The 23,132-nt window shown below is 42.1% G+C and overlaps 1 protein-coding gene across 3 annotated transcripts; it reads right to left on the reverse strand.

The window, feature by feature from the left end:
• Positions 1-3,441: 3,441 nt before the first annotated feature.
• Positions 3,442-23,061, reverse strand: LOC126542482 (uncharacterized). 3 transcript variants are annotated; one of them, XM_055077281.2, is made up of 9 exons: positions 22,920-23,061; positions 21,400-21,916; positions 20,169-20,303; positions 16,710-16,799; positions 15,121-15,252; positions 11,161-11,299; positions 10,089-10,295; positions 6,198-6,276; positions 3,442-3,617 (listed from the first exon to the last, which is right to left on the reverse strand). In XM_055077281.2, exons 2-9 carry the CDS (start codon positions 21,901-21,903, stop codon positions 3,497-3,499), a joined length of 1,407 nt encoding a protein of 468 aa, XP_054933256.1. In that variant the 5' UTR covers positions 21,904-21,916; positions 22,920-23,061; the 3' UTR covers positions 3,442-3,496. The 3 variants fall into 3 exon arrangements, with proteins under 3 accessions (XP_054933256.1, XP_054933257.1, XP_054933255.1); XM_055077282.2 differs by lacking the exon at positions 22,920-23,061 and adding an exon at positions 22,644-22,762; XM_055077280.2 differs by lacking the exon at positions 22,920-23,061 and adding an exon at positions 22,602-22,761.
• Between the last annotated feature and the right edge of the window lie 71 nt (positions 23,062-23,132).

Below are 23,132 nucleotides of genomic sequence, written 5' to 3' on the forward strand. Positions count from 1 at the left end.
TGGAGACGATGGCGACGAGATGGCGCCAGAGTAGCCCACGTCGTCTGTTCACCGATGGCGCCACCGATACTGCGGCGGTCGCTGTGAATCACGTCCACGCCTCACCCACGCGCTGCCTCTCGCGATCTCCCGATTAGCGAAGCAGGCGCGCCACACTCCGCTCCATTTGTGACGTGCCGCACGAGACAGATTGTCAGAGTCAGCTAATATATCGCGAAATGAAAACATGTATAGTGCTGCGCTCAAATTTCGCATTACGGAGTAATCGTCGGTGAATTTTCTTGGCCACGAGTTTGCGGTAGCATTTATTTGTCACCCTGGACACACTTTTTACACCTTCGTAAAACATTTTTTTGGGGGGGCGAGTTAACTTGCCCAATTGGTTCCTTAGTAAAAAGGAAAACAGAAGTGCGTGAGAAACAAGGGCGAGATGAGTGCGCAGGACTGGCGTTTACTTCCATGTGAGGTTTACAGAAGAAACGTGATATTCTTAAGTAGAGCACAAGACCACCACTCTTTAAGCATGCATGCAATTGTTTTTAATGCGAAAGCATTAAATGTCCCATTATGAGCGAAAATACGTCGGTGTAGTCGGCGTGACCGATTGATGGTACCAAACATTCACCGACGATTACGATTCTCCCTAAGGCAAAATTTTAGCGCGTCTCTATACGTGTTTTCACTTCGCGATATATTGAGGCATCGCACCGATCACCGCACCGATTGGCAGAGCCGCGACGGGCGGCGCTATACATGGACCAGCCATACAGTTGCCGCTTCCCGGAAACTGCAGCGTATGCAACCGTAACCTTTACCGGCAAATTTTTGCTGCGAACGCTGTGTGCAAAGGCGAGCTTTCTGGTTTTTTTTCTTTCCCCCGGACGGCCGGCGCCACCGCTCCCGCGAATGTGCGGACGTAAGCATCACCTGGTGGTGCTTCAAGATGGCTTCCTTCGCCCAGCTATGGTGTGGTGTGCCCAGCCTGCACAGCCTTCACACGCTAAGGTTGTGAGATTGTTCCCCACATGTGGCAAGTTGCTTTTTCATCCACTTTCACTTCTATTAATTTACCGTTTCTTTATTTCATTTAATATACCCAATTAATTTCCCCTATGTTGTTCTTGGTGTCAGTGTTTGTTGGTTTCTTATGATACGACTAATAAAGATCGGGTCCCTGGTTAACCCACTTTCATCACGTTTATTACATAACGAGGGTCTCGAATCCGGTGACATTGATGCCTTCAGGTAGCATGTCTGGGTTTATTGACCGGTTGCCTTCACCCAAAAAAGATCACGTTCTCGTGACGCCTGCGGCAGAAAGGATGTCCCACATCCGCCGCCAAGGTTTGTGAGTGGTGGCGCTGGCTAACACTCCCAGGGTTCTACTAGGAAACATAAATACCCAAGAAAGTGGATGGGGAAACGGCGCCGCGGTAGCTCTATCGGTAGAGCATCGCACACGTAATGCGAAGGTTGTGGGATCGTTCCCCACCTGCGGCAAGTTGTTTTTATTGCGAAAGCAATACTGCTCGCACTTTCGGCCCATCGGTGGTCGTGGCGCCTCCTTACACAGCTGCGCGTCACGTGACTATGTGACGCCACGCCAGACCGAGAGACGGGGCCCCAGCTCGCGGCATCGATGGTGGAGGCGAAGCCTTGAGCGCCGCTGCTGCGGCACTACCGAGAGAGGGCGCTCGCTGGTGTGACGTCACACTAGGAGGATAAATGGGGCTACAGCTCGGCTCCTCGCAGTGGTCGGCGCGCTGCCTTGCGCTATGTCGGATGATGTAAATCCATAAGTTTAACAAAGGGCAACCATGTGCACACCATCAGCCGAACCAAGGCGCAGCCAAGGGTACTGCTTTCGCAATCTTCCAGGCTTAACCAAGCTAAGCCTTCAGCCAATTCTTTTTCATCCACTTTCATTTCCATTAATTTATCGTTTCTTTGTTTTCATTTATTAAACGCAAGTAGTTTCCCCTATGTTTTCCTTGGTGTCAGTGTTTGTTGGCTTCGTGTAAAGTCCAAGTGCGATAAGATCCTATCGGGCCCCACACAGTGTGCTCTTTGTGGTGCGAGTGAAAGTGTGCGAGGGTGAGGCAAAAAATATGGTGGCTTCACGAGTGCCGCCTTCCCGCACCAGCAAACGCAAACAGGGGGAGGGGGGCGAGATCGCGGTAACGCGGTCAAGCGCGCGCGTCTCTGTTTCAGAGGTAATCTGCTGCGCGTGCAAAGAGTGGGCATGCCCGCCGATAGCGTCGTCCCAGTGCGGGCGACGCGGGGGCGGAGTGCACGCGAAAGCGTGGCTGGCTTCGCTTGATTCGTATCGCCGATGTGAAGATGTCGTCGGTGTACGTGGCATGAAACCGTGTCATTCGTGGCCGACTCCTAAATTTATCAAAATTATTGTTTACTCAAACTTGATTTTTTCGATTGCCCGATAATTGGAAAAATTCTGTAGCCCCTTTCTGTGTAAGAAACATCGATCGGCGACTGCACTTATTTGCATAAAAAGTCGAATTTCAATACAACGAAGCAAATCACCGCTTTTACCGACTCCGTTATATCGATGCTTAACTGTATACTTAATTGTGCTTTATGGCAGTATGCTCACAAGTGTCACTTGCCTTGAAGTACTGGTCAACAATTTTTCTCAGAAAACCATCAAAATTTTCAGAACTTTTTAAAAAAATTTTCACTGCCAACAGCTTTTGTTATTGAAATGTCAGCTGTCCTAAGTTAATTTCTGTTGAGTTACAGTTTTCTCATGTTTGAGTTGCAGATACGGATGGCACATTGCAGCTTGCCATTTCTTCAAAGAAAAGGCAAGTGTTATTTTGTTGTCTTCAATGCAACATGACTTCCCTGGCACTGTGACAAAATAAAGTGCCAGAGATGTTGATGGCAAAGCATTTTTGTCATGCCGTGTTTATGTGTTGGAGGCCGCCAGAGATTCAAACTCTTCCTCGTAAATGTCATAGCAAGCTGAAAATTTAAACAAGTCTCACTGGAGCATTTCAAGTCAAATTGTTTACTTTAGGTGCAGAAACGTCTAAAAGAACCACGATTCCGACATTGAAAATGGAAGCCGTTGTTGCTGCAGCCACCTGATTCCAGACCATCAATTAGAAAATCCAGGGGTGCCAGACTTCAGATGCATTTGCACCAGCTATGCCCACAAAAAATCGGTTTTCTGTGAAGTTGGCACATCTAGTTATGTAACATTCACATCAGAATGATAAATGACTGCCACTCACCTGTGGCTTTTAGTAGAGGAAAGGAAATGGCTGGACGAGCGAGACTCATCCCTGAAGTATACTGCGAGCAGACCCTTGGATGTCCGAGGCTCATCCTTGGTAAGGAAAGAGTTATAGGCGCCCGCTTGGGCTTATTCATTTGAAACGAAGCAGCCACACTTCAACTAGCAGTATGCCAAACAGCAACAATTATCAGAAGTTCATTTATTTAACAGACATTTGAATCTAGAGTGGCATAGCTAGGATGCACAGTACATAGCCCATGAGTGGGACGAGGGCTCCTGAGGCACCACCCACTGTACAGGCACCGAGGAACCCGCTGGATGATCTGGAGGCACAAGAAACCTGTCCCAGCCATTTCTAGAAAAGGGGTGGGGAAAAAATGAATATATGAAAGTCAGACAACTAGGAGACTGCACATGTACAAAACTGCAAGTCAACTAATCACAAGGGCATGCAATTTCTATTTTCCTCAGTGAAAGTCATGGTGCACTTCAGATGCTGACTGTGGCTCTGATGGTTTGCATTTTCACACATCAGGGAAAAATGAAGGCATAAAAAGGGAGGGATGTTGGGATCAGTTTTTCCTATAAGGAACAAATTTAGTTAACCAACATCTGAACACATGTCCATGTACCTCCTTTATGCCCTTATTTCACCGCAAAGGACAAGAAAAGCAGCTAGAGGCAACAAAAAAGCAACACATTTGCATTGAGCATCTGCAGGGAGATTTGCAGGCAGACGGAAGACATGTTCATGATTAAAGGGGCACTGAAGAGAGATTTAAGTTTAGCGAGTTCAGTGCACTTCTCTTCTGCAATTGGAAATGTGTCAACCTTACCCTGACCACACATTTCGTAATTTAGAACTGATACAAAAAAAAAGTTTTGTAATGCCACCATATGATTCCTATGTCAGCTCCTAGTGAGGTCAGAAACTTTGAAAGTGCTTGCTAGAGGCTAGCCAATTATTGATTGATAATAAAAAGTCAGTGTGTCAAGGAATACTAAATAAGAACTCAACCTTAAAAAATCGTGGACTCGTCTTGTACAATCTCCACCAATAGAAAAGGAAGCACTTCAAATTTCTGTGTTCTAACACCAATTGTTGGAAACTTGTAAGCCAGAACCTCTTTCACACTCTGTTTGCAATATAGCTCTAGCACTGAAGTTTTCGGCTCAATTAGCGTTTACCACTTTACCAAATTTACTTATTTATTTATTTATTTATTCAGGTTTCCTTACAGGTTCCATCAGGAACATTGAGTAAGGGGAGCGATTGAATCAAACACAAGTTTAACAGAAGCAACGCAGTATCAAACAATACAATGAGGTTACATAGTACAAATAAGCAAAAGGCTAACATCAAACAAGTACACTATAGTTACAAAAAGGTTTTGGTTTGCAAAGGTGCAATAACGCGAGAATGTAAAATGCACAAAGGGTGGAGACAGCATGTCCAATGCGCAGGCAATAGGCGCATGGCAACAACTGGTACGGTAAAAAAAAGAACAATATGGCGACAATACACCCCCACGTATTTATAACGAAACATCGTTACAGTATTCAAGATGTATAAAGCTGATACACTTGGTTGCGGAACGATGCGTGATTGGTTATTGAAATGATTTCGTTGGGAAGATCATTCCATGTTATTGCTCTCGGCAATGTCGATGAGTTGAATGCTTGCACATGGCCGTAGATGTGTTTGAAAGAGCGATGATTGTTTAATCGATTGGTCATGCGCATGGGGGATTCGAGGGGTAGAGGTGAACGATAAGTGCAGTTTATATACTTGTGTAGCAAACAAATGATAGCGACAGAAAGATGGGTGTCTAAGGATTCGAGAGTATTATCAGTTTTTATTTGAGTTATGCTGAGATGACGGCTGTATTTTTGAGAGATGGAACGAGCAGCACGGTTTTGTATCGCTTCGATCATGGAAATTAGGTATTTTTGATGAGGTTCCCCACCTTTTTAGTTACCAAAACTGCCACTTTTAAATGAAATTTGGTAGGCTTGTGCAAATATTCGATAAAATAATATGCTATTTGATAACCGTTATGGCTGAAATTTCAGAATTTTTAAGTTTTTGAAGTATTTGAAATGAACGAATATGCATTTTCTTTTAGTATATGCTGGTGCACTCCAATTACAACACCCTGGAAAAAAAGAAGGAAGAAAGAACTGCACTTGCAACTTGTGGAAATAACTGCATGCATTGACCAAATCTATGTAAAGATAGTCTAAATTCGTGGATGCATGGATTGTCCACATCATAGTTTCGTCAAGTGGCGCTGTTCCCCACCTCTTCGGTGACGTGGATGGTGGAGAATTGTGCCCTAAAGATGTTTTCACGGCAGCACGAGCCGCATTCAGCAACATTGATGGCAGAGAACTGTGTCCTAAAGTGTTTCCATGGTAACGCAGGCCATACTGTCATGAACCCGCACTATGACGCAAAGTTCACATTGCTGCGAAGCCACGTACAACTCTAGTTGGACATTCACACATAACTTTACTGCTAATTTTTAAAAAATGTTCGGTGAACGTTGTATGCGCAAAAATATTGCGAAGTTAAAATATGTAAAATCGACAGCTTCTGTTTTGGTGAGCAAGTTGTATCACATAGCTAATATGCAAGACAAGGAAAAGATGATAGAATTCGTTTACAGCCGCCTATAATTTCTGAAGCTGCTCAATTATTGAAACATTATTAGCAGCGGCCCTATGGCCACTGTGAATAGATCTGCATTGATGCGGCACCAAGCAGTAACACGCACCATCACACGGTAATACAAGCATGAAAACTGCAATGTATATGTATTCACAAAGCGCAAGATTAATACTTTTTTCAAAGCAATTTACAGTGAACAAGAACACAGTACGCAGCAGTTATTATGATGTCCTGCTCTCGCCTAAGAAAGAGGAGGATACTAACCTGACCCACGCCAATGAATCGAGGTTTTCACTTGAAGATGTGTATAGTTTATTGAATGGGAGCACTTCAGGGTCCACTTCTGCACACACACACACAAGAAAGCTAATTTGTGAAAAACACTTTGGACAAGGGACAATATGAAATAGGGAGACAGGATCCAGACAGGGATATGCAGTCTACATGGGAAAGTCATCTTAAGAAAAACCATTCATTATAAAATCATGTAGGCCTGAATAAACTTAGAAATTCATTTCCCAGCTTATAAGGAATAGCAAGAAGTGTTGAATTGGACATTCAAACAACTGTTTCTTAACATCACACTCCATCTCTTCCAGGCCAACTTAACTGTGGGGCTTAAAGGGACACTAGAGGCTAATACTAAGTCGACGTGGACTGTTTAAATACATTTTCAGAAACCTCGCAACACTTGCTTCGTGCCAAGAAAAGACTTAGTTTACGAGAAAATTGTATCTGAAGGGTCTGAATACCTTTTTCGAAATTCAAATCTCCCGCCACCCAACCGGGGCAGTGGTGACGTTGCATACGTCATCACGGCCCTTTGCTGCCATTGGTGAGTAAAACTGCGCTCGACAGACGGCAGCATCAAGCCAAGACAGTGCGGTGGATTCGCCGCTGCAGCTGCTTTTTGGTCAAGTGCCCTAGACTGTTCAGGCATCCCACAACATCACATGGAAGTTGAATTCTCTGCTACTTGCTGTTTGTGCGAGTTTCACTAGCCAGCAAAACCAACGCAGCACTACGCAATGAGGAAACTACCAAAACGCGAAAGCGTGGGCGGCGCAGAGTCGAGTGAAAACGAAACCTTTTGACTGCCCGCGTCATTGTCAACAATAATTTCAATGAGTTCTTTTTTCTACACATGAAATGGAACTGGACAAGTGGCATTTTATTTCATTTTATAATACAATACGATAATGTTTTTTGCAACGAGTAGTAGACTAATAGTGACAGAATTTAACTGAGGAGTGCTTTCATCATTGGGCAAGTGCTTGAATGTCCCGGGGGGGTCTCTAATCATGTCCTGCATTTACCTCAATTTCTGGATCATTAAGGCTCTGTTCTCGATAATATTGACACTTTAGAGATTCTCGATCACTAATCTATCACTTTAGCTTGACTTAGTATTTGCCTTTAGTGTCCCTCTAATGACCCAAAGCAATGCATGAGTATAGCTATGAAATGCGATGAACTAGTGAGGGGGCTCCAGATTAAATTTCGACCACCCGGCCCAGGACAGCTAGAGACAAAAGTAAGGGCCACACATAGTTTGCAACAAAGGCACTGTCAGTGTTTTCAGCAAAAATGACATCTTGCCAAGACCACACGGATGGTAAGCAGTAGATAGTCTTACAAGACTGACTTCATGACCCGCAGAGGCAATGCCACCAGATGAAACCAGGAATTAAATTTTGCAGGGATTCTTTTCCTGGTCTGTTCTTTTTGTCCTTTTTGTGTTTTTTGTCCTTTTTGGCTTGGACTCTTTTTTTTCCAGCATCAGCCGCTCAGTGTGATTGCCATTAACATGTTCACGATGCTGCATTCTTTCTTCACTGCTATAAGCCACTCAGTGCAGTAAGGAGAAGAAAGAAGATGGACCTGAAGGAAGATATTTGTCAAGTCTTTATAATACAGGGCTCTAGGCTTACAAAGGGAGCAATGTAAAAAAAGAATCTAAAATAAGCTGGATGGCGTGTCCACAAATGGCATGACACAAGTAGAAAATTTCCCTCGAAGTATGTATTTCTAGAATTTGGACTTGCATCAATTGAAGAAATGTTGTGTGGCTAAACTTTACACACACATACAATGCAATTAAATGGATAATAGAATGGCAAAACCCACAATGTGTAAAAAGTACAAGAACAAATGTTATCATGAGTGCAATATTAACACTGACGCCACACAAGCCAGCCATGGGCAGAAAATTATAAAAGTTGAAATAATGAGTGCTTATGGAATGAATACCTGTTGGCTGTTGTGTTGGTGTTAAAGGTACGAGTGAATCTAGCCTATCGGAGGTCTGCTGGCATGTGCCTATCGAGTCATCACTGTATCAGACAGCATCGAGCAGTGCTAGTACTGGTTTAGAAAAACAGTGCTGTCCAACGAAGTGTAAGAGCTGACATGCTCCTGACTGTCTTCCCGTCCTGCCATTTCATGAAATGAGTTCAGATACACTCTTTGCTATAATTAATAAAGCAACATCCTATAATTTCCGTTAAGCTGTTCCCCTACTGTGGGCAAACTAGCAAAGAAGTTCAACCTCATCGATAAGTTCGCTCTGTTCATGTCATTCCACTATGTAGTGTTGCCTTCTTGAGCAGGTTTCTGGGAAGATAAAAAAGACTTTACTTTGGGATAAGAGCAGACTTTTTGCAGATAGCAGATTTTCCACAGAATTTTTTCTAGCGCATTCTTAGTTGACCCATACTGCAGTGAACTTCTCTTAATTCGATTTTTCGGTTAATTTGATCCTGACTGAAGGTTCCAGCCAGCATCCATGCATTTCTACGAGCCTAAATTTTCATTAATTCAATCCTAAAATTGGCCTTTGTCAGATGAGTCGAACGTAACCAGTTAGCATGAACGTAACCAGTCAGCATGCACAAAGGGAGCAACCTCGTTAGTGGCAGCGTCTGTCTCGGTAGAGCTTAGGGGACATATGCTATAGTGCTGTCTTGAAAAAGAACATAAATGACTTATGTTCATTACGTTAATCACGTAAATTTTACAATAATCAATTTTTCTTCCCTCTCCTCTCTAGATAACCATTTGACTTTTTCCAAACCCTCATGCATGAGGAGTCCCCATGCTCTAAATATCTCAACCTTTTTTACCCGCACCAATTGATTTAAACACAGTTTTTTTCTATCAACAATTGAAATCTGGAATTCATTACCGGGCAACATCTGTTCACTACCACTGAAACAATTCACGCAAGCTTGTTTATAAATGTTTGTGTGTTTGTTGTTCCTTTAACTCCTCCAATAACCTCATTGAGGCTGCAGTATGTATAAATAAATAAATTTATCCCTGCCTGCTCAAGAGCTTAGGGAACAATGAATATGTTGAACATGTCAAATCTCCCATCCATAACGACTATTTTCGACCTGCCCTAGAAAGATTTTCAAACAATTCTAAAATGTGCTTTTTTCCCATAAAAAATTGAGCCACAAACAGTTTGTGGTAGTTGTATGATTTGACACATGACACGACTGTCCTGCGGCGAAGCTGATTTTAGGAAGCTACCACTAATGGGGTGCGCATTAGATTTCTACATTGTTTAGGAACCTTAACGTTATCTCTAGGTTAGTTTTCTAATCTGGATGCGTAGAAAGCGGGCATACATTTAATTCGGGGGCGTGTTAGAATCGGGGGAAATACTGCCAAATGAACCAACAATGCGTTCCGACTTTTTTTTTTTTCATTTTATTTAACTCGACCTGCCAGATAATTCAGTCAATTTTTTTCGTCCTGCCAGTATCGAATTATGGAAGTCGACTGCGCATGATTGAACTGAGACTTAAACCATTAAAGTTAAGCTGGGTGCACAAATATGCAGAGGATGAGGAAGACAAAGTGGTTTTGAAGTACAAATATGGTCACAGTGTCTGGACATAAAGTTGTGTAGAAGCGAGTGGTGTACTTCAATATTGAATGTATTGTACCAGACTATCAAGCTTATTTTAACTGAATCTTTTGTTTTAGCAGAATATCAACATTGATTTGCAGTGCCCATCTGCACGAGTGCTGAGAAAGTTAGTTATTCATGCAGGAGCCTCATGGGTTCTGCCATCAAAACATTGTGAAGTGGTAATACAACAGCCTTAACAGCCTTCCTCATTAGTGAGAACCAGATTGTGAGCATACCTGTGCTTCCAAACAAACCCTTGAGCACAGCCGCCTGTTTGTTTGCAAGCTTGTTGCTCTCATATTGTTCCTTCTGTTCTGTTTCAAGCATGACTTTGAGTGCAGTTTCCTCTTTCAGATAATCTGCAAGTTGGCCTTCAAGGAGGTTCTGCACAGATGAGATGCCTTCTTCGAAGCTGCTATCTGCTTCTGGAGCGACATAGAGACCTGTCAAGAAGGACGTGAATTAGTGAAAGCTACGATGATATGCACTGAACAGCATTCAACAGGATTTCTAGCCACTTCCAATTCACTGTGGTTTGCACAACACATGTGATTTGCAAAATCTTATTACTTTATTCTAAAGACACTTGAATGATGCTACTAGTCATGAGCTACAGAGAAATCTAATAGTAAACATCTGCAACTTTCTTATCAAATATACAACATGTTACTAACAAGAATTCTTTCTATTTTCCCTGTTTCACGAACATTCGCGAATGCTCAAAAAATAAAATTTCCTAAATGGCAGGTGTCAGTGCTATTGTATGGTAAATGTCACACATCAGAAAAGACACTGAGGAGTTCAAGAAAACAAACTATGGGGCCAAAATTAGGGCAGGAGATTCTGCAGGTAGGTGCAAAGGCAAAACTCAGCACTTTTCAATTTCGTAAAACAAACCAAACCGTGAAGACTTGGTTCTGCAATGATGGCATAATGCAAAAGCATTCGAACTGCAGCCATGGTGCACAGTGTGAGGAAATGAACAAAACTGCAGTCACAGAAAAGTCGAACAGTAAGTCGCAGTAAGGACCAACAAGTGTTGAAAACACATAACGATTCAGCTTTGCGAGATTCTTTCACAAAACAGCTCCACTGTGTTCCACAATCCTGGCTTGTAAGATCAACACAGGTGCCCCATGTGTCAATCGCACGATGCAGGGGACCAAATCTGTTGCTACCAAAAATCAAATTGTAAACCTAAGCCTTGTCCTTCTTATTCTTAAAGCTCACAAGCACATTTAACACAGCAAAGCATGAAAGAACTAGTGCCCTTCTTGTACCACGGAACATGGTTAATAGCAAGCAAACCTTTTTGCTGATACGATTCCTTGCGAGCAGCCCGAAGCTGTTTCATGGCTTCTAGTTTCTCAAGGTACTCTCTTGTGCGGCTGATCTTAAACCGAATTTCTCCCAGGATAGAGTCCACTTCCTCTTTCATCTCTTCTTCCTGTGAGCACACAGCAAGGATAAAAACAATGCACCAAACAGTTTGAGCACATACCACATAGATTCATGTAGCAGCCGCCCTTTTCCTTGCTCAATTTTGCACAAGATTTAGGACACGGTTGTTACATGGATTAAAGTATGTCTATCTAATACAGAACTTTTTAAAGAAAGTTGTGCATTTGTATGCACAAAACAAAACAATGGGATAAGCATATACCAATGGTCGCATAATTAAGTCCACCAGGTGCACAACTTTTTCAGCTGCACCACTGGCTAAATTCTGCTCGAATTTCGCACAGAGGTAGCATGTTGCAGTAGCTTCAGTTTGGTACCATATTTCTGGGCATTACTTGACAATTTTGTTTACAATAAAGCTGACGTGCACTTGACCTGTCAACACTATGGTGAAAGGTGCATTCCACACTAGTGGAGTACCACAATCGTCATTCCCGAGTGACTGCGCTGTAAACGACGTGCACTTTAGTTTTATCATGAACGTAGCAGGCGAGTATTGCTAATAAATGTAATACAGTCTAGACCAGATATACCGAATTATTTTGTCTATATTTACCAATCATAACATCCCCTTCGAAATCCCATGCAAAAGAACAGCACGATACTATACGTATAGTCAACTATACCGTTCCCTGCTACATTCAATATATTGAATGCTGCACTGTGCCTCTGCAGGTGCACTTCTCCTAACGAGACTGTAATCACTTTTCGAATCATCGAAAATATTGACATTCACGAAATGGTGCTGTTTCGAGATCTGTTGCTAAGGCATTGAATATGAGAGGCAGTACATACCGTGAAGAAAAAATGGGCAAGGAGTGTGTCTTAAAATACAGAGGGTTCGTGCAGCAAGGGCCTTTTTGTGCTAGATCATGTTATTTGCTTTAGTAAGCTTCGCTACATTACAGCTATCTAATGCGGTGAAGCATGCTAATAGCGGAAAGAACTAACTGCTTTGCAGAGAAGCATACTACCTGCAGCCATTCGTTATTGGAACGAGGATTGCTTTGCAGCTTCAATATGCGAAAGGCCTCTTGGTACGATACGTGCGCTTTATAAAAAATGGATAACACTCAAGGTTTTCACTGAGTGGTTCCGGGCATGGGATCGGTAAATTCTCACTTTTCGTGTTCTCAAGATTGTATTTACATTAGCTTCAGATAGGCATAGTGTATATATTTCGAATTATCGATATATCCAGGTTCGGGTGCATTAAACTGAGCCCACTGCAAAATATGAACAAACATTAGTGAGCAGCACAGCTTTAAGAGTTGTGTGCACCTGGTGCCACTATTTATGCAACACTCAGTATGCTAGGTTAGTACGGCATTGGCGCAAAACACAGATCTGTATATTTACAAAATGCAGTGATGTACAGCGAGGATGCAGCTCTGCTGTGCTGAGTTTATATCACTCACTTCACATGAAGATAGTGCTTTTCACATACTCAAGCCACAGGTGTACTTTATTTATGCAAGAGTAGAACTTCGGAATACAGTTTTTAGATTTAGTTGCGTTAAAAGTTATGAGGAGGTTGCTATGTGAATATGGCTAACACATGGTTTAATAGAGTACATATGACATTTTTGTTGAAACTTCACTGAAATTGTAGAAATTACGCATAAAGCAGAGACCACAATTAAGGATCACTTGTATGTAGTGCAGCATCCAAGCTTCAGACGGCTTTTGCTTCTGAATTATATTGAACGAAACAGATAGGTATTGCCCCCATTTAAGCAAAACATTAAACAAAATGTGACACAAGGTCAAGTACTGCACAACATTTGAGTACAAATGAACCAGCAGTTCAGCCATAAGACAATCATAAAGTGCTTATTGATGCAACATTTCCTAGTATGCATTGAGAAGCATCTGAATTACATGTTTCTGACTAAATTTTGTGACGTTTGCTTCCACCTAACGCTTCCACACAGCACAGGCAGCTTGTTTCTGCAGCATCAAGAGAAGAAGCAAACAACAAGAAATGAATTGGAAACATTTCATTACAGTGTTCCTTCACATGTCCTAAATGTGTCAAATTTACACCTTGACCTTTAAAGAGACCGACAATTAATTTTCAAGCATTCCCCTATTCTTGGAACGATGAAAAGCCTACTATCTGAAGTGTCTACATTTGCAACAGTTCATCCGATTACCGTCTCGAAATTTTTAAAACAAAATTTTTGAATTTGTGAAGTCTCTTCTACTTAACTGTGTACAGATGCTGGCAACAGTGATAACTGATATCGATGGCGACAGAAACTGAGCAATTTAAAACATGTGCATTAAGCGGCAGAATGTTGAGATTGCGGACTAAAAACAGCTGCAACAACTTTTTATTACCATCACAGACGCCTTTCAATTTTATGAAATTTCGTGCCAGTGACAGAATAAAACATGGCAGCCTTGACGCCTTCCTCAGTCCACAATCACTTCCGATGCATGCAAATAGCAAGAACATAGCAGTTGAGATCTGTTTCTGTTACTCAGAGGCAACCAACCTACAGATATTGTCCAAACAATGGAAGACCACGAAAATGTGAAATGGCATCGCAGAGGCGTAGCCAGCCACTTACAGGCTAGGCCACCCAGTGTGCATTGCTACCCACGGCGAGATAAGCATCCGTTATAACAGTTGGAATTAAGCAAGGTGTAAAGCAGATATTTTGTAACGAGCAATGACCACACAATGGTTTTTAACATAAACGTAAGCTGCCAATACGGGACAAGTTTGATACAGAGCCACTGTCTGGCCACACACTGCAATGAGGCTTGCCACCTATAATGCCACGGACATCAGTGTATCTTACTTTCTTTTTTCTGTAAAGTTATGAAGAGAAAACATTTGAGCAGTTTCGAACTAATGTGTTTTTGTGACCATCAGGATTGTTTTTGATGCACCGTGCGTGAGAACGGGATACACAAGCGCTGTCGGCAATGAGCTGACTGAGGTGGGTGGTGGTGCACAGTGCACCGCTAGTGTGGTCATCTGCAAAACTCGCTGGCGGATGGTACATAAACGGCTTGCATGCTGTAGCGGTACTATTGGTGCAGTACATTGGCTGGTTTTGTACAAGCAGGAAGCTTGGGCAGTGCCGGCACTGCTTCAATTAATGGCACTGCATCCTTGTATGCAGGCAGTGCTATTTTCCTATAAAGCTATTTGCCAATTACAAATACAGAGATAAATAGAGATAATTTGCAATATTAGAAAATAAATTGTTTTGTGACTTCGTAGATATATATAGCATTTGAAACAAACTGACTCCAGTACTATTGTTTAGAAAGGGGCACAGTTTTCAAGGGCTTATGACACATTTTGCCATAGAGTGTCACCACCTGTCATTCTTGCTTGAGTTTCAGTGCCGATTTAAAGATATAATTCTTTACTTAAGGGATAACATTATGCTTGTTCTTATCATCGTGAGTCCCAATCTTTCCATTCGCATGATAATCTCAAGAGTCTGAGTCAAGACACATTCCGGTTGGTCGGTCAGTCGTTTCTTTAAGTATGGGTTAAAAAGTGATTTTAACTATTTACTTGATTAAAAATAATTAGAAAGATTACTAACAAACAGCAACAACCTATCGTCTCAGTTCATGGCAAGATCACTGTTACCATATATTTAAATCCGTTGGGCATTTCGCTGGGACCTCCATAGGTTCATTTTAAGTAAGACCTTTATTTGTGACCATCACACACCTCACACATCGTGATTCATAAGAGCATGACTTTCCACAAACAAAGGAAAGGCTACTATAAGTATCTTCTGTGAACCACTGCATGCAATTCTCGCACAGTCTAACCTGTCTTTCCTGATTTGCTTTCTCTAGTATTCGTTGACGGCGTGCATTGATCTTGGCTTCTATCATGGCCACATGTTTGTCATACTCTTGAGCCTCTTGTTCTCGTCGTACACGCCGTCTCTTCAACCGCTCCTAGATGAAAAATCATACAACAGCTTTAGAGACATGCAAGGAGTGCAGTAGTGTACGGTTGATGTGCTCACGTAAATGCTTAGTCAACCAAATTACCAATTTGTTATGCCACAAGCAGCAAAATTTTTCAGTAAATGGCAGCATTAAGACTTAACTTCTTGAATGGTGATGGTAACGAGCCATTAATGGTAAATCCAAACAGTTCCTACTCTCTGTGAAAATTACTGGAACTTCTACTGCACTTTCAACTTTTGCAGACAGTGTTAATACAAATTTGGCTAGGGTACCGAGAACAGTAAAATTATGGGACAACTGAACTAAGGAAAACTTTATGCCTCAATCAAGTGACTGCAATGTGAAAGCATAATGAGATACTATCATTTTATAATTAAACTATTTATCTGTCTATGAACCTAGAAAATTACCTATGGTCAACCAAAACTCAACAGCGCAACTAGTTTCTGGTTGTTCTTGAGCACATATATATACACCAAAGCTATCGCTATATAACAAAACATGCAGCTATCACGATGGAACTCTCACTACACTGGCCATACTTGTTGCTATATAACCAGATACACATACATATTCCTACATAAACTAGAGCAATCGCTTTGCTCACTTTACTATAACCTCCTTCATACAGTGTGTGGTGCTGAAAATTGTGCAATGCGGTGCACCCACTGCGCACCCATGCAACTACTTCCGCTACTTCTGTAATGTCTCTTCTCTTTAGGTCATCTATCTTTGTTCTGTTGCTTTCACCCTGCCAGTTGCTCTGCCAAGGAAATGATTCCCTACGCTACATCTGTAAGGGCTATTATTAAAACTCGTGCGAGGGCACATATTGTGCACGTGTATCAGGATCAGCCTGCTCATACCTTTGAATACATTGCCTCCAACAACAGCCTGCTCACTATGCCAAGGATGTACCTGCATACGTCTCCACAAGGTTAAGTTTTGATCTGTATGATGCTATCGTATTAAAAATAAATATGGTCACGTTTGGTGGAGGAATACATGGGCATGTGCTTGCAAGTAGTATGCAAAGCTAGCAATAACCACTAGAGGACACAATGCTCCTTGACCATCCACAAGAGACAAGAGATGCTGCAGAAGGCTGAACATGGTGAATAGAAAGCTCCAAGCTAAATTATCGACAAAAGCGGATTAGCTCAAATATACACCACAGTTTAGAGGCCAATGCTTTTACAAGATCACTTAACTACAGAGGAGCACCAAGCGTCAGAAGTCATGGGAGCAGACATTCTATGTCCACTTGTAGGAGGCCTGTGGAGTATCCATTCATGGCGAAGAATTGCCTGGCAGTTCAGAGCTTATGGGTGAGTGGGTGAGGTGGTGCCCGAAATGCAGCTACCAGGAAGACCAATTAGGAACTGATAAAGAAGAGCAATGGGGGCTGTTTATTAGCAAAGGAGAAAGTTGTGTGAACGCACCCTTTTCTTTCGTCTCCGCTCAACTGAAGCCAGCAGTCGAGATAAAATGTCCTCCTTGGAAAGCTCCTGACATCGAGACTTGAGCTTTGCCTGAGCACAAGTTATGACACAAATTGTCAATTGTACCCTTTATTTTAACATGATGAAATAAAAATAATTACATGTGATTGTGCACATACGATACACACAAAGTACAACCTTTTGATTTTTCATGCTGCAGCTGCGACCTGTAGAGTAACGCATCCTTTCTGAAAAGGCTGAAACACAACCTTACCGTAGCATATAGGAAGGTGTAAATTAGTAGTCCTTTCAGTGCAGCCCTGTTAGTGCAGACCATAATTCTACCAGCACTATTTTTAATACTGCAAGCAATGGAAATCAGCATGAAAGCAGCAGGCATGATTAAAGGCCGAGGAATAGAGAAGTGCAGTAACCATCCATTATATGACATTTGTATGCCTGTGTACTTTTTCTTGCTGTACAAGAGCTTAGGAATTGTCCTTAACTAATGGCAGTTTTACATAGCAAGGAAATGTACACGTTTTGCACTTAGAAGAGAGATTTCATTACTCTACTTTTTTAAGAAAGCATGATAAACAAGCTCTGAAACAAAAAAGGAAGGGGAGAACAATTTTGATCTGTGTCCTAAAGAAGCATACACACAAAAGGAAACATCCAAGGAAGAAAGCTCCAGATAAGAAAAGAAATATGAAGCTCTTCAATATGCAGCCATCCAGAAACTGATTGGTAACCTTTTTTGCATTTGATGTGCATCAGAATGCAGTGGCGGTCGGCCACCAGCAGCAGGGAGTGCTAGGTACTATGGCCATACTACAATTGAGTGCAGCCCGTCAAGTGTGTCAAAAGCAGTGAGGTGTGACCAGAGTTCTCGACTTGATGTCCTAGTTGTCACCGCAGAGCCACCAGATAAGGACAGTGGTTAGAAATAGATATGGCATAGTCACATGTAGCAGTTGCAATGCGACATCTAATTTATGTATGCTTTTCACTTACTGGCTTTCCAAACGCACGAAGTATTACCAAAACACAAAGATTGCACGTGGGCTCGAATGCACGAGGTTTATTAGAACTTAAAAGTGCTTACGAATCTTCAACTACCATTTTTTGCTGGCTTGCAGGTAGGAGTAATCTCATGAGGACAGCTGTCACCAAATTTCATATGAGAAGTATTGGTGCTCCCAACATTCTTTTTCATCTGCATATCCCTCTCCGCCTTCCTACTTTTTAACAATGGTCAACTTTAAGAAGGTATTGAAAAATTATTTAGCACAGCAAGAAAATCCTCCTGATTTGTAGACAATGCTGCTATGAATGTGAGCTAAATATGATTTTGCTGCATGCAGCAGAAAACCTATACCCTCACATAACAGGCTGACTGTTCCCTCCTGGGGTTTCTGCGGCTGTGGCTTTTTCCCCGTAATATGCGATATGGGCCATGGTGCGACAGCAGATGCAACGGCCTGTATCCGCCAGTCACTGGACGATTGTTAATGACCATTAACTACTACCATGCATGCACACTCCTCCAGATCTTAGAGGAAATGATGAAATGATGGTTGCTAACGCGTCCTACCGATCATTTCCCCACCCCTTTGAGGCAATCGTGCACTATTGTTAGACACCATGCTCAAAGGGTTACCATTAGCACACCGTGGAGATGAGAGGAACTGATCAGTTAAAGTAGAATGTGGAAACTCAACACTGTGCTCTTTATATCTCTGTACAACTTAAGTCCCCTCAAGAATTTTCCCTGGCAATATATATTTTTTAAATACATCACATGATGTTCCTGCTTGTTGCTAAGATTTCTTAAAAGGGTTTTCAGGGCCCCTTTAAAGTTTTCTTCAGGAAACATTTGAAGATCTGTGAAATCGTCCTTTAGTCTCATTTCCTGGAGTGCTGCAAACAATAGCAGCAAGTGTGATGCATTGGGATGTGTACCTAACCTCAAGTAGAGAATTTATATTCCAAATTATTAACATGGATAATAATTTTTCTCTTTAATGTATACTTCTTGCACTAGGCACGAATTTCTGCATTTAACTTAAAAATGATGATAATCACTACATACTCAGCTGGGTGTGCATAGCATTTTCTCTCTCTCTTTTTTTTACGTCTTCATCACATTAAAATATTGGCTCTCTCAAAATTCTTTAGAGCAGTCCAAGCACATGACTGGAGCAAGACTGGGGCATATAAGGTATATACCATAAATTTTATATTCATCAAGTTAACTTCACTAGGTTTCATGTACTTACCACCAGAAACACACGGTAACTGCTTGTTGCTCTTCAATGGTGCAAACAGTAAAAAGAAAGCCACCCCCTTCGGAAAGGGCACACGCTGCAATATACTGCACAGCACCAACACCTAAAAGAGCGTGTCTTCTATGCTCAGGAGTTTCAAACGATTGAGGTGCCTATTTTATCAAACAAGTATGACTTTTGCTGGAAAAAGCATTCATGAGTGACGAAATGAGTTATGTTCATTTATTGCACTTTGGCTCAAGCTTGAAATTACCTTACATAAAGACATCCAGCTCATGATCATCAATCATACATTTTCAAACAAAGCTTTCGAACCCCTGTGCCATGGCCACTTTGTATAAGTGAACTGATAATACTTGACCTGGGAGCTGGAGCCAATGGTTTTCTGCCAGGTTCATCCTGAGCAAAAATAACTCGGCTCCCAGCAGAGCAAAGCCAGGTGTTTTACATTTGTTGTAGTTGTTCTCGCCTTCAACTCATGGAACGTACATGTGTTGCATTAATCCTGATGCGGTGATTTGATTTGGTCTTTATCTAGAAATGGTGCATACACACTGTGGGGGATTAGCTGGGAACCTGATGGTACTCAGCAAAAGCCACATAGTAGAGGGCTTGGTGACAGGGTCTGTCTTGCATGCCCTGCTTGCAAATGGATGGCACTGTGGACAGCATTCATCCATTGTTGCGTGCAAGCTGCATGCCTCTTTAGATTATTGAGAAGCCTCTTAGCATTGTCTAAGAATTCTTCCAGTGGCACTGGAGTTCTCTTAATAATTTGATTTCCAAGAGTACGGTGAGTTCTTATCAGGATCATGCAGGATTCTATAAGCATATTCAAAAGTTGAGAACTCATAACTGCTGATTGATTTATCTGTGGGGATTAACATCCTAAAGCAACACTAGGGCTGTTAGAGATGCTGAAACTAAGGGTTAGTTTTGATTAAGGGAAATGAGTGGTTTTTTTTTTATCACCCCCAAAATGAGGCTGCTAACGTTGAACCTGCAACCACATGCTCCACAGCAGAATGCACGGGCACTGAGCAAGTGCCGCGGATACTAGCTCATAACTGCTGTTCACAGTAATTAAGTTAAGGGAATCGGAGAGTCACTGGGTTCAGAACATTTTTTCATACACTTTCATGCTAAAGAATAAAAACAACGAAGTCCGAACCTGGTGGACTTCGACATGCTGCATAAGTGCAGACCACTGCTCATCATTTCCACAAAGAACAAGGCTATCGGCCAAGGTTTCCAGTTGCTTCAACGTTTCCAGAGCCTCCAACGCCTCCCTCAGCACAACCAGAGGCTGTAACAAGTCACAAAGGTCACAAAAATTGTCATTCCCACAAGATACTCAAGTGGAACTGCAGGAGAGTGCTAAAACGTGCATGAACAATGCTTCTGGTAGTAACACAGTGGCAACATGGGTAAAAGCCACACTTAACAACAAGTGCAATACTTAGGAGTGGGGGCTGCTTTTTAGCATATTCCATTTACATTGTGCAAAGTGATTAAGCCAGTGGTTTCAATTAACTTCAGCAGTCTGTTCACACTATGTCTAGACAGGACCATCGACCTTTTACCAAAGCAAAGGTCCCGGTAGCCAGGCCTCGCAGCTCATCAGCCCACGAAGTCACTCAAGCTCTTTTACAGTAGTTGAAGGTGATAGACCTGAGTTCCCAACTGTAGAATTGCTGGGCAATGTCCAATGCCTGTGCATAAATTTAACTCTCTCTTCTTTACTGCCCCTCCCCACTTGTAGTGTAGCAAATTGGGCAAAATCTGGTTAACATCCCTGCCTTTCTTTCCCTCCGTCCTTCATACTTTGTCACTGTCAAGTATATTGACAGCCTCAATGTGCAGTGAAAATACTCCTTACATTCAAAACATTCTTTGTTACTTTGAGGGACTGCCCTACCTTTTACATCACAAGAAAGTGACAACACTGTTTAAAGCAATCATTCTGTAATATAACATCAGCTCCGCACAAGATGACACAAGAACTGTTTCAACCTAGGGCCACTTTCACCATGATTCTCTGTTTGCTAAGCCAGTGGTCTCGTACTGAAATGAGGTGCAGTACTACATACAATATGCATGGTTACTCACATGCCATAAAGTGCAAATTTTTTTTTTTAAAAGATCGTCAATTAAGGCCAGAGAAACTCAGAGATTTGGAGGGGTGAGAAATCAAGGGAAGCAATTATGATGCGACCAAGTTATAGTATAAGAGGAATGCTCAGTGTGCCCTCAGAATTTTTTTTCCTTACTGAAAAATATGTGCGGCAAGAATTTAAAACCCGACATGTCTGTGGCACAAATTGGCGCCTGTGATTGGTATAGATAGTTCCAAAGAATGGTGATGTGCTTGAAAACAAAAATCAAACTGCAAATGCTCTTACAGGTGTGCTCGCTTTAGCAATCGGTGCATTTTCCTTCTTCATGGAACTGGTTTGTAGGCTTGATTTATACAGCTTAACTTTGTTCTGCAGCCACTGTGGTAGACTTTTTAGCTGTATGTCATCTTTGGACTCTTCCTCCAGTGGTTTCTCACTTGCGTGTGTGTTCACAGGTTGCGTTGATGGCACGCTGTTCACCCATGGTGGTGGACCAATGCTGCTGTTATTGTTTTCAGGAAACTGAAGAGCAGGCTGCAATGGGGGTGGCCTGTGTACACTGGGAGGCGGGTAAAATTGTGGTGGTGCAGGCGGTGCAGGCATGTTGCAGGGTGCCATATAGCCTGGAGGCGGCAATGGTTGGCCTTGAGGTGGCAATGGTTGACCTTGAGGTGATGTAGGCCATGCTTGGTATCCCTGGTTTGGCAAAGTTGGGTGTGCAATACCTCCAAAGCCTTGGTTATTCGGAGGCAGTGGAGGTGGTGGCCGATGCTGATGCCAAAAAGTCATTGTCCTGCATATACTAGAATGGAATGTTTGAAATAGTTTCAGTGATGCTCTTGATCAGTTATCTTAGACACAACGAGCCAAATTCAAGTTATCGCATTAAACATTCACAAAATATTTCTTTAAATTCAATTTCAATTAGTTGTACTACGAAGATGCGCGAGTTCATAAGGTACGGTCTGTCACAGAAATGACCTTGTACACCACCACCAATCAGTGCACAATGCAACCGATCTTCAATTTTTATTAGTAGTTGCACAAGATAACCGAGCCTCGATATTGTAGTACATATGCCAGCAGTTATAAACGTGCGGCTTGCGCCGGGTCCGGATATTTACTGCAGCCTCTTCGCGTTTCACCTAATTCACTTTTATTTTATTTTTTTCTATTCTTTTCAGTTAAAGCACTGTGTCCGTCCAGTTCCTTGGCGCCACTTAGGTCAACTTGGCACAGTTACGCCGGCTTATTTATGTTCCGCGTGCCTATCACGCTACAGCCAACGCATTAAGATTCGCACAAAACATTCACACATATAAAAGCTCAAGCGTTGTTTATCCTCTTTTTCACCACGCGCGTATTTCGAACATCCCTTTCGCCTTTCCACTGGCTAGGACAGGGTTCGAGCCCAAGCATAGCGCCCAGTCTGAGGTGGCTTTACAATTGCTACAGAAAGTAGCGACAAGTTCTCTAAAATATCTTACTGAGAAGGATGTAGAGATTCTGTTTCGCAACGGCTCTCTTACGCAATTTCTTAGCACCTTAGTGTCCACAAAGAACCAGCGACACAGCACAGAACACCTTTGAATTGAACAGAGTGCAAGCACAGGTGCAACCATGGGCATAAAATAAAGAACCATGAATAAAGAACCAAGAATAAAGCCATGGGTGCAACTGACATTTGCAGAACACATTTTTCAATCATTAACCGTTAAATACTTTGTAGTCAATGCAATAAGTCGCAATGAGTATATCAAAATCAATTTTAAACGCACGATAAGATAGAACTTGATTAAACAGACCTTTTCTAACGTGCATTATCGAATCACAGCTAATTTTTTATTAGAGAAACACAACCAACAAAAATTAAGCTTTGCATTTTTGACTGATGTACCAATGCATAGCTAAAATTTCAACATGTTTTCATTAGGATAAGCTACTACGTAAACACACATGCACAAATGTCATACGAAACTACGTCTTTCCTATTAGGTGCGCTTCGCTGGATTGCTCGC

This window comes from Dermacentor andersoni, chromosome 2 (assembly GCF_023375885.2).
Source record: "Dermacentor andersoni chromosome 2, qqDerAnde1_hic_scaffold, whole genome shotgun sequence".
Classification (NCBI taxonomy): Eukaryota; Metazoa; Arthropoda; class Arachnida; order Ixodida; family Ixodidae; genus Dermacentor; species Dermacentor andersoni.